General features: G+C 42.6%; 1 protein-coding gene across 1 annotated transcript in view; it reads left to right on the top strand.

The window, feature by feature from the left end:
* The first annotated feature begins 6,905 nt into the window (after positions 1–6,905).
* LOC139024946 (uncharacterized) overlaps positions 6,906–12,821 on the top strand; it is a 42,478-nt gene continuing 36,562 nt past the window's right edge. Inside the window, exons 1-2 of the mRNA XM_070439943.1 lie at positions 6,906–7,925; positions 8,371–8,591. Coding sequence (XP_070296044.1) covers positions 6,906–7,925; positions 8,371–8,591 — 1,241 coding nt within the window. The remainder of the gene's footprint in view (positions 7,926–8,370; positions 8,592–12,821) is intronic.

Genomic DNA, 12,821 nt, shown 5'->3' with positions numbered 1-12,821 from the left:
TGTCATAAACCCTCTATTCTAAATGTTCACCCTGTCAAACCCCTGCATTCTAAATGTTCACCCTGCTCAAAACCCTGTATTCTAAATGTTCACCCTGTCAAAACCCTGCATTCTAAACATCACCCATCAAAACCCTGCATTCTAAATGTTCACACTGTCAAAACCCTGCATTCTAAATGTTCACCCTGTCAAAACCCTGCATTCTAAATGTTCACCCTGTTAAAAACCCTGCATTCTAAATGTTCACACTGTCAAAACCCTGCATTCTAAACATTCACCAGTCAAAACCCTGCATTCTAAACATCACCCTGTCAAACCCTGCATTCTAAACATTACCCAGTCAAAACCCTGCATTCGTGAACATCACCCTGTCAAACCCTGCATTCTAAACATTCACCCTTGTCGAAACCCTGCATTCTAAACTGTTCACCCGTCAAAAACCCTGCATTCTAAAACATCACCCTGTCAAAACCCTGCATTCTAAATGTTCACACTGTCAAAACCCTGCATTCTAAACATCACCCAGTCAAAACCCTGCATTCTAAATGTCACCCTGTCAAAACCCGCATTCTAAATGTCACACTGTCAAAACCTGCATTCTAAACTATCACCCAGTCAAAACCCTGCCATTCTATAATGTTCACCCAGTCAAACCTGCATTCTAAATGTTCACCCTGTCAAAACCCTGCATTCTAAAATGCTTCACCCTGCATGTCAAAACCCTGCATTCTAAATGTTCACCCAGTCAAAAACCCTGCATTCTAAACATTTACCCAGTCAAAACCCTGCATTTCTAAATGTTCACCCTGTCAAAACCCTGCATTCTAAATGTTCACCCTGTCAAAACCCTGCATTCTAAACATTACCCAGTCAAAACCCTGCATTCTAAATGTTCACACTGTCAAAACCCTGCATTCTAAACATTACCCCAGTCAAAACCCTGCATTCTAAATGTTCACCCTGTCAAAACCCTGCATTCTAAATGTTCACCCTGTCAAAACCCTGCATTCTAAATGTTCACCCTGTCAAAACCCTGCATTCTGAACATTACCCAGGTCAAAACCCTGCATTCTAAATGTTCACCCTGTCAAAAAACCCTGCATTCTAAATGTTCACACTGTCAAAAACCCTGCATTCTAAACATTACCCAGTCAAACCCTGCATTCTAAATGTTCACCCTGTCAAAACCCTGCATTCTAAATGTTCACCCAGTCAAAACCATGCATTCTAAATGTTCACCCTGTCAAAACCCTGCATTCTAAATGTTCACCCTGTCAAAACCCTGCATTCTTAATGTTCACACTGTCAAAACCCTGCCATTCTAAATCATTACCCTGTCAAAACCCTGCATTCTAAATGTTCACCCTTGTCAAAACCCTGCATTCTGAACATTACCCAGTCAAAACCCTGCATTCTGAACATTACCCAGTCAAAACCCTGCCATTCTAAATGTTCACCCTGTCAAAACCCTGCATTCTAAATGTTCACCCTGTCAAAACCCTGCATTCTAAATGTTCACCCAGTCAAAACCCTGCATTCTTAACATTACCCCGAAAAAAACCCTGCATTCTAAAATGTTCACCCTGTCAAAACCCTGCATTCTAAATGTTCACCCTGTCAAAACCCTGCATTCTAAACATTACCCCGAAAAAAACCCTGCATTCTAAATTGTTCACCCTGTCAAAACCTGCATTCTAAATGTTCACCCTGTCAAAACCCTGCATTCTAAACATTACCCCGAAAAAACCCTGCATTCTAATGTTCACCCTGTCAAAACCCTGCATTCTAAATGTTCACCCAGTCAAAACCCTGCATTCTAAATGTTTCACCCTGTCAAAACCCTGCATTCTAAACATCACCCAGTCAAAACCCTGCATTCTAAATGTTCACCCTGTCAAAACCCTGCATTCTAAATGTTCACCCAGTCAAAACCCTGCATTCTAAATGTTCACCCAGTCAAAAACCCTGTATTCTAAATGTTCACCCTGTCAAAACCCTGCATTCTAAATGTTCACCCTGTCAAAACCCTGCATTCTAAATGTTCACCCTGTCAAAACCCTGCATTCTAAATGTTCACCCTGTCAAAACCCTGCATTCTAAATGTTCACCCTGTCAAAACCCTGCATTCTAACATTACCCAGTCAAAACCCTGCATTCTAAATGTTCACCCTGTCAAAACCCTGCATTCTAAATGTTCACCCTGTCAAAACATCGCATTCTAAATGTTCACACTGTCAAAACCCTGCATTCTAAATGTTCACCCAGTCAAAACCCTGCATTCTAAATGTTCACCCAGTCAAAACCCTGCATTCTAAATGTTCACCCTGTCAAAACCCTGCATTCTAAATGTTCACCCTGTCAAAACCTGCATTCTAAATGTTCACCCTGTCAAAACCCTGCATTCTAAATGTTCACCCTGTCAAAACCCTGCATTCTAAATGTCACCCAGTCCAAAACCCTGCATTCTAAATGTTCACCCTGTCAAAACCCTGCATTCTAAATGTTCACCCTGTCAAAACCCTGCATTCTTAATGTTCACACTGTCAAAACCCTGCATTCTAAACATTACCCTGTCAAACCCTGCATTCTAAATGTTCACCCTGTCAAAACCCTGCATTCTGAACATTACCCAGTCAAAACCCTGCATTCTGAACATTACCCTGTCAAAAACCCTGGCATTCTAAATGTTCACCAGTCAAAACCCTGCATTCTAAATGTTCACCCTGTCAAAACCCTGCATTCTGAACATTACCCAGTCAAAACCCTGCATTCTAAATGTTCACCCTGTCAAAACCCTGCATTCTAAATGTTACTCCAGCCTGTGTATTGATTGCCTTGCGACACTCTCATTGAAATGTACGCGTAGCCCATCTCAAATGAATAATGATGAAACTTTAACATTGATCCTGTTAAAAACCAGATGGTAACTTTATTGGTAAACCCACAGTGATATTTCCATAGTGAAAGTCATGCTGTCATGTTTGCTTTTCTTACGCTGAAGTTTACTTACAGAGCGGCGAGACAAAGCGTCTCACTTCCTGGTCAACCAACAGGAGTTCGAGTTTCTTCCTCTTCTCTGGTTTATCAGCGGTTGGCATCCAATGGGATGCAATACTGCCCCCACCGAACTATAGGAAAGATCCATTACATGTTGTCATACAAAATGGAAAAGGGGAAATGTAATGTATAAATTTAATTATACATCTTTTTAATTACCCTACCAACTTACCCTACACTCATCAAACTCCCCCACCTCATTACCCTACCAACTAACCCTACACTCATTAAGACCCACCACCTGTTTGACGGGTAATCTGGCTAGGCTACCTATACATTTAGTTGCTATCTACCTTGAACGGCAATAACAGAAACACTTAACCCTAAAACATATGGACTCCCGTAGTAATCTACTCAGTGGTGAGAAAGAAATGGAGCCGAATTTATCAAATAAAGAAAGTACCAATAGCATGGCTCATCTCAGTGCGGAGATAAGGATCCTAGCTAAAAACGTTTAAAAAAGATGGACAAAATAATAGTATTGAGTATTGAAAAGGAATGAATGGTAAAGATGACAACTTACCTGCATCTTTGGAGAAAACCATTCAGGATAATCATAGTTTCAAGAGAAAAACGATTCAGGATAATCATAGTTTCAGAGAAATCCATTCAGGATAATCATAGTTTCAGAGAAAACCATTCAGGATAATCATAGTTTCAGAGAAAACCATTCAGGATAATCATACAGTTTCAGAGAAAACCATTCAGGATAATCATAGTTTCAGAGAAACCATTCAGGATAATATAGTTTCAGAGAAATCCATTCAGGATAATCATAGTTCAGAGAAATCCATTCAGGATAATCATAGTTTCAGAGAAATCCATTCAGGATAATCATAGTTTCAGAGAAAATCCATTCAGGATAATCATAGTTTCAGAGAAAACCATTCAGGATAATCATAGTTTCAGAGGAACCATTCAGGATATATCATAGTTTCAGAGAAACATTCAGGATAATCATAGTTTCAGAGAAAACCATTCAGGATAATCATAGTTTCAGAGAAACCATTCAGGATCATCATAGTTTCAGAGAAATCCATTCAGGATAATCATAGTTTCAGAGAAATCCATTCAGGATATCATAGTTTCAGAGAAAACCATTCAGGATAATCATAGTTTCAGAGAAAACCATTCAGGATTAATCATAGTTTCAGAGAAATCCATTCAGGATAATCATAGTTTCAGAGAAATCCATTCAGGATAATCATAGTTTCAGAGAAAACCATTCAGGATAATCATAGTTTCAGAGAAATCCATTCAGGATAATCATAGTTTCAGAGAAATCCATTCAGATAATCATAGTTTCAGAGAAAACCATTCAGGATAATCACAGTTCAGAGAAATCCATTTACATTCTCAATTGGACCTTCTATTCCTATTCAGGAACCATTCTTTCAATTAAAATCCATTATTCACACTAAATCCTAGGTGATATCGATTCAAGAATAATCATAGTTTCAGAGAAATCCATTCAGTGAGAACCATAGTTTCAGAGAAAAACCATTCAGGATAATCATAGTTCAGAAAAATCCATTCAGGAAATCATAGTTTCAGAAAATCCATTCAGGAATAATCATAGTTTCAGAGAAAACCATTCAGGATAATCATAGTTTCAAGAAATCCATTCAGATAATCATAGTTTCAGAGAAACCATTTCAGGATAATCATAGTTCAAAGAAAATCCATTCAGGATAATCATAGTTTCAGAGAAATCCATTCAGGATAATCATAGTTCAGAGAAATCCATTCAGGATAATCATAGTTTCAGAGAAAACCATTCAGATAATCATAGTTTCAGAGAAAACCATTCAGATAATCATAGTTTCAGAGAAATCCATTCAGGATAATCATAGTTTCAGAGAAATCCATTCAGGATAATCATAGTTTCAGAGAAATCCATTCAGGAAAATCCATTTTGGAATGAGTGCCCAGAACATCTCTAAAACTAAGGGCATTGTATTTGGAACTGTGATAAGGTGCGTCTCGGTGAGAGGTGTAGGAGTCAGGCGCAGGAGAGCAGGGATACTGAGAAGCGTGTTTAATATAATAATTATATATTCATAGTCCACCAATACAAAATTGGCACAGATCCCTCTATATAAAGGTCCCACAGTTCACAGAGGAGATCAGTAAAACAAAACCGAAACTCGTGCCAAATGCACGGAGGAACAAACTCAGTTCCGAAAATAAACTACACGTGCGTAATAACGAGAACAAGAAATATCAACCATAAACGAGCGCAACAACCCCCACAAGCTTAATCCCGCACGAAATAAGGCAGGTAACAGGTGCCCTATATACACACAGAAATAAACGCAATTGAAACCAGGTGTGAAAATGAACACAGACAAAAAAAACAGAAAAGGAAAAAGGGATCGGTGGCGGCTAGTAAACCGGCGACGCCGAGCMCCGAGCGCCGCCCGAACCTGGAGAGGGGTTATCTTCGGTAGAAGTCGTGACAGGAACAAAACATTCCCTATGTCCTAGACCTCAGCTGAATCTGTTAATGAATGGTGTGGCTGTTGAGGAGACTAAATTACTTGGCGTTACTTTAGATTGTAAACTGTCATGGTTAAAACATATAGATTCAATGGTTGTAAAGATGAGGAGAGGCCTGTCCCTAATAAAGATGCTTTTTTGACACCACACTCCAAAATACAAGACCTGCAGGCTCTAGTTTTGTCTGATCTTGATTATTGTCCAGTCGTGTGGTCCAGTGCTGCAAGGAAAGACCTAGTTAAGCTGCAGCTGGCCCAGAACAGAGCGGGACGTTTTGCTCTTCATTGTAATCAGAGGACTGATATAAATACTATGGATGCCAGTCTCTCTTGCCTAAGAGTTGAGGAGAAACTGACTTATTTTTATAAAAAACATGAATTGTTTGCGTAGTCAACTTACACACAGCTCTGACACACACACACTTACCCCACCAGACATGCCACCAGGGGTCTTTTCACAGTCCCCAAATCCAGAACAAATTCAAGAAAGTGTACAGTATTATATAAAACCATTATTACATGGAACTGCCTTCCATCTCATATTGCTCAAATGAACAGGAAACCTGGTTTCAAATAACAGATAAAGCAACACCTCACAGCACAACGTCTCTCCTCTATTTGACCTAGATAGTTTATGTGTATGTATTGATATGTAGGCTAGATGTGGCTTTTGTAAAAATATGTATATATATGTGTAGTTCTGTTCTTGAGCTGCTCTTGTCTATTCATGTTCTGTATTATGTCATGTTTCATGTTTTGTGTGGACCCCAGGAAGAGTAGTTGTAACAGCTAAATAGAGATCCTATTAAAATACCAAATACCTCCTCTCCTCTGCTCTCCTCTCATCGGAGCACTCAGCCACATAATCTGGGTTTACAGCTACTAAAAGCTGATCTGATTGTCTGCATACCTGTTCGGGTTGTCTGCATGCCTGTGAGCTGAGTCGCCTGGGTATTTCACCAAATAGTGGTAAACAAGGATTATACGATTGTATTCCACATGGTAGAAATCCTGGACTAGAAGGTAATTTAAATCTTATGCTGTCATTGGTGGAAATAACTGTAACTCTTGTATTCTGAGAAAGTGCGGTTTACTTTTCAGGTAATCTCTGATCATGTTTCATCAGGCTGTGTTCCCCTGTTAATGCTGCCTCAGGCTGTCCTCAGTGTCTTACTGTTAGACTAGCCAAAGGAGGTCCTGGCAGTCAGTAGGTTTAAGGAGGTTTTTAGGAGGTCCTGGCAGTCAGTACAATATTTAAGGAGGTTTTTAGGAGATCCTGGCAGTCAGTAGAAGGTTTAAGGAGGTTTTTAGGAGGTCCTGGCAGTCAGTAGAAGGTTTTCATTCTTTCCCATGAGCTCCCCTCTCCAGCCAGCCACCTTCTCCCCTCTCCAGCCAGCCTCCTCCTCCCCTCCCCTCCGGCCAGCATCCTCCTCTCCCTGCCACATCCTTCTTCCTACTCCGCCTCCCCCTCCCCAGCCAGCTCCGCCCCACCCCTCCTCCCCAGCCAGCCTCTTCCTCTCTCCCCTCCCGCCGCCAGCCTCCTTCTCCCCCCCAGCAAGCTTCCTTCTCCTCTCCTCGCCCAGTCAGCGCTCCTTCTCCCCTCCCAGTCAGACTCCTTCTCCCTCCTCAGCCAGCTTCCTTCTCTCCTCCCCTCCCTCTCCCAAGCCAGCCCGTCTCCCCTCCCACGCCAGTTCCTTCTCCCCTCCCCTCCCTCCCCAGCCAGCCTCCTTCTCCCCTTCCCAGCCAGCCTCCTTCTCTCCCTCCCCAGCCAGCCTCCTTCTACCCTCCGCCAGCCAGCCTCCTTCTCCCTCCTCCCCAGCCAGCCTTCCTTCTCCCTCCCCTACCCAGCCAGCCTCCTTCTCCCCTCCCCAGTCGGACTCCTTCTCACGCGTCCCAGCCAGCTTCCTTCTCTTCCTCCCTCCCCAGCCACCTCCTCTTCACCCTCCCTCCCTCCAAAGCCAGCCTCCTTCTCCTCTCTCCAGTCCCGCTCCTTGCTCCCCTTCTTCTCCCCCCAGCCAGCCCTTCCTTCTCCCCCTCCTCCCCAGCCCAGCCTCCTTTCCCCTCCCCAGCCAGCCTCTTCTCCCCTCCCCAGCCAGCTTCCTTCTCCCTCCCAGTCGAACTCTTCTCCCCTCCCTTCCCAGCCAGCCTCCTTCTCCGCCTCCCAGCCAGCTTCCTTCTCCCCCTCCCCAGTCGAACTCCTTCTCCCATCCCCTTCCCCAGCAGCCTCCTTCTCCCTCCCCAGCAGCTTCCTTCTCCCTCCCCAGCCAGCTTCCTTCTACCTCCCCAGCCAGCTTCCTTCTCCCCTCCCCAGCCAGCTTCCTTCTACCCTCCCTCCCCAGCCAGCCTCCTTCTCCACCCTCATTTAATAAAGTAATGGAAAAGCCAAGGAGAGAAGAGAGAAGAGAGGACTTTGTCATCTAGAACTCTTCATAACTGCTGCGTTCTTTTCCAGCCTGCTAGACAGGAAATCAATGAACATGCCAAGAGGTGAAGCTGTTCCTTTGATAAACTCCTCTGTCTTGTTGAGCTTGCTGGGTTTCTTTTTAGTGTCATAAGATGTATGATTATCATAGACATCATATCTAAGCTCTGGTTTGGCGTTCATATCTGATCTGGTATATTAATATCATCAGTAGACATCATATCTATACTCTGGTTTGGCGTTCATATCTGATCTGGTATATATATCATCATAGACATCATATCTATACTCTGGTTTGGCGTTCATATCTGATCTGGTAACTCAATAATCATCATAGACATCATATCTATACTCTGGCTTGGCGTTCATATCTTCATATTGTTTTTGTTTCAGGAATACCAGATCGACATCATCTTTGCCCAGACGTGGACAGACAGCAGGCTGAGCTACAACAGCACCATGAATATCCTGACCCTGAACAGCAACATGGTGGGACTCATCTGGCTCCCCGACACCATCTTCAGGAATTCCAAGAACGCTGACTCCCATTGGATTACAACGCCCAATCAGCTGCTCAGGATATGGAACGACGGGAAGATACTCTACACGCTAAGGTAAACAAAAGAGAAATCATTTGGTTTTGTTGTTTTGTTTGTTAGCTTGTTGTTGTTTTTTTGTGCCTCATTTGCATATTGTTTTGGTGTTTGAAATGTGGCAAGTCTGCCTTCTGTTTCACTGAGAGTGATGGAATTTGGCACACGTGCTAAGGGCTATGAGTCTAGCTAACCTGTACAGTATGGTTCAGTACGGCTGCATGGTGGTGTTGCCGGACAGTAGAAAAACAAGGCAAGCTCATTGGCCCATAATGTTTCATCTAGAGTCTCGTTTCTGGAGAAGAAGAAGTTTAAAGTCGTCAACATCATTAAAAAGGGTCCAAAATACATCAAAAGCATATTATATTGATCGGTTTGATTTTGAGGTCTGATATTTGGTAAGCATGGTAAACAGTGCGGAAGTAACTTGTCCTAGGGCAATGTGTCCAATTTGTCCTGATTGTGGCACAGTGGGCCCACAGCTGAAACCCGACATTGCTGCTTGCAGCTATACTTGTCTGATTTTATTTTTCCCCTTTGAGTGTTTGTTTTTGGTGTTGATATTTGTCACGTTGGTTGTGTGGTTATGAACACTATGCCTGTGTATCAAACGGCAGCCTTTTCCTTATATAGGGCACTACTGCCATTTGGGAAGCATCCTAGCAATGAAATGCCACAGCTTGTCACATCATTAACCAGAAGCCAGTGTCACACAGGGAAGTACCAAGGGGCCTTATTAAACCCAAACCACTGGAACCAATGGAACCAATGGAAGGTTCTAGAAGGTCTAGCTTCCGCAACGTTTGATGGATTTCTCTGTTCTCTGGCTTGGTAAAAGCCATTACAGAATATCAACAAATGGAAGGTTCTAGAAGATCTAGCTTCCGCAATGTTTGATGGATTTTCTTGTTCTCTTGGCTTTGCGTGAAAGCCATTAAAGAATATCAACAAATTCCCCATCATGTTTTTTTCTAATACCATCAGAGAGCCGTATTCCCCATCCCCTGGGCAGGGTTATAAAAGCCTACACTCGGCCCTGTCTGAACCAACCAGCTGTGAATTTAAGGCTGGGGATGTGTTCCAAATGGAACCCCTAGTACCTATAGTTCACTATGGGCTCTGGTCAAAAAGTAGTGCAAGGGAACAGGGTGCCTTTTGGGGATGCAGACTTGGTGCCACTCTGTTTCCGAGTCTGGTTTGTGCTCAGTCTCAGTGACAGACCCATTAAAGAGCAATATAGCACAATCCCAACAGGCCAAGCCAGGTAGCCTCAGTGCATAATGGCTTTAAACAAACAGATTACTACATGGCACAGTCAGAGACCCTTTCAGGAACCTATTCTCAACTGSCTCTTGAGGACAGAAAATTACTCAATGAACTAAAAGGTAGAGTTAGCAATTCACAAAGTAAACAGCGGTATCAGTCCGACTTCCACAGGTACAGATACGCTGTGTGAGTCCATCATCTTGACTGGGGCTCATCCATTATCTCACGTCAGAGGGCGTCACTCCTCTGCGAATAGCGAATTTTCCGTTTATAATGTTTCTAGTCTGCTTTAGTAGCCAGAGCAATGCTGCCAGCGAGTGGTCATGTGCTGAACGTATGGTCAGGGGAGATATTCTTGAAAAAAAAGTGACATTTGAAAATAGAACTGCAGCTTTTGAATTTTGAGAGTTATTTGACTAAATGTTTTACCTGCGTGTGACTGAAGGAGGATTTGACCAATTMAAACTTCTTATCCGTGCACCTGTCAATTCCAAGCTGCGCTCATCTCTTCATGTATAATTTGACGATTGATAATACTTTCAGTCATCAGACTATTGTCAATTTAAATCTTGTCTATAGGCTAACTTGTATTATGTGTGAAATTAGTTTCGGTATTGTTTAGGTGTAGTTTCGATGGGCAGGCTGACTGGCATCGTTGCTCATCAATAACATGTTTTGCATTATTCTAAAGGCTCTAACACAAAGCGTGTTTTTATTTCCCTTTACAATAAATGTGAGTAGCAATAGTAAATAAAGTAAATAAAACAGTCTCGTAACAGCTTCTTTTTTTTTCAAAGTAAAACAGAAAAGAAAATGAAACATTATCAACCCGCAAGGCGTTGTGGTCAAATGATTTGCTATAAACATGTGCCCCAAAAACTGATAAATACGCATAACACAAACTCATCATTACACTATTGTCTTAAAAAAAAAACCCTCCTCACCCTCCTTATCATTCAGTTAGGCCTCATTTAAATTCAATTGTGAAGTAAGGTGCACACTTATCGCCCATTCATCCATTCGTCTTTCCTTCAGTGAGGAGATAGAGATGCATTAGCTGCTGGCTAATTGTCTTGGTTAAATTGGGAATAACAACGGTAAATTGGCTCTAAATACAAAATTCTGACAAAATGAGCATTTCGGAAAAGTCAAGGAAGGTGCAGGACATAGCTTTTCTTTTTTTGTGGACGATTTTTTTTTACATTTCCAAAATCAAAACGTTGGCCTATTGCAGTTCTAGTGTTCAACTAGTTGTAGACGTGCAGTCCCACAATTAAGAGGAACTGACGTATCACGAATCAGTTCGTAGATAAACATGTTTCTCCTGAGCTCAGGAGGCTACTGAAATAACTTGTGACTGAACTACAGCTGAAAACTCATACTAATGCTAACATTAGCACTACTAGCTACAGTAGCTTGATAGCTAGCTTTTGTTGGAAGATTTAACATTGTGTTTTCAGTACTAAGTAGGTAGCTTGTTAGTAAGCAGCATCTTTCCAGTCAAAGATGATTTCAGTGACTGGCTCAGCTTTGGACAAAAAATGTATGCTAGCTTTCGTGCCCATAGTCAAACTTCAGAAATACTGCTCGTTGAAGCACAATAATCCAGACGGTGTGTCTAAGATTTCCTCACCACAAATAAATTACTCTTTCTAGGATTGCACATTGAGGCCATGGACTAAAACAACCAAAGATTTGAAGACTAAAGGCTGGTTTATACTACAGGTGTATTTGTGAATCCATCTGGAGTGCCAGAGTGCGCGCTGTGCGTGTTGCGTTATAACTCAGAGCTGTTGTCAGATTGTCCGTTCGTAAATCAGAGCGTTGTCGATTTGTCTTGTAACTCAGACGTTGTCAGATTGTCCATTCGTAAACTCAGAGCGTTGTCAGATTGTCCGTTCGTAAACTCAGAGCGTTGTCAGATTTGTCCGTTCGTAAACTCAGAGCGTTGTCAGAATTGTCCATTCGTAACTCAGAGCGTTGTCAGATTTTCCATTCGTAAACTCGTAGCCGTTGTCAGATTGTCCATTCGTAAACTCAGAGCCAGCGTTTGTTCAGATGTCCGTTCGTAACTCAGAGCGGTTGTCAGATTGTCATCTTAACTCCAGAGCGTTGTCAGATTGGTCGTTCGCATACTCAGAGCGTTGTCAGATTGTCCATTCGTAAACTCAGAGCGTTGTCAGATTGGCCTTCGTAAACTCAGAGCGTTGTCAGATTGTCCATTCGTAACTCAGAGGTTGTCAGATTGTCCATTCGTAAACTCAGAGCGTTGTCAGATTGTCCATTCGTAAATCAGAGCGTGTCAATTGTCCATCGTAAATCTCAGAGGCGTTGTCCAGTTGTCTCATTCCGTAGACTCAGGCGTTGTCAGATTGGTCCCATTGTATACTTCAGAGGCGTATGTCAGATTGTCATGTCGTAAACTCAAGAGGTCGATTTCGTCGATGAGCAGAGTTGTCCCAGTGTCGTAAACTCAGAGCGGCATGTCAGATATTGGTCCATTCGGTAAACTCAGAGGCGTTGTTCAGATTGTGTTTCGATTAATCGACTGCGGCGGTTGTCAGAATTTCCGTTCGTAAACTCAGAAGCGCTTGTCAGCTTGTCCATCTCGTTAAACTCAGAGCGTTGTCCAGATTGGTCCATTCGTAAACTCAGAGCGTTGTCAGATTGTCCATTCGTAAACTCAGAGCGTTGTCAGATTGTCCATTCTGTAAACTCAGAGCTGTGTCAGATTGTCCATTCGAAACTCAGAGGTTGTCAGATTGTCCATTCGTAAATTCAGAGCGTTGTCAGATTGTCCATTCGTAAATTCAGAGCGTTGAGAGCGCACACTGGATGCTCTGGCCCGAGAGTAGTAGTGATCAGAGCTTTCTGACCTCACAACTAGTAGTCAAGCTCCTAAACTAACGGGCTACCGTTGGCTAGCTTGCTAGTACTTCCGAACACATGAGAGAACAGCTCACTCTGACCATTTTATCGTCTCTC

This window comes from Salvelinus sp. IW2-2015, unplaced genomic scaffold, assembly GCF_002910315.2.
Source record: "Salvelinus sp. IW2-2015 unplaced genomic scaffold, ASM291031v2 Un_scaffold2054, whole genome shotgun sequence".
Classification (NCBI taxonomy): Eukaryota; Metazoa; Chordata; class Actinopteri; order Salmoniformes; family Salmonidae; genus Salvelinus; species Salvelinus sp. IW2-2015.
The sequence above is the reverse complement of the archived record's forward strand: the minus strand, read 5'-3'. Positions and strand labels throughout refer to the sequence as shown.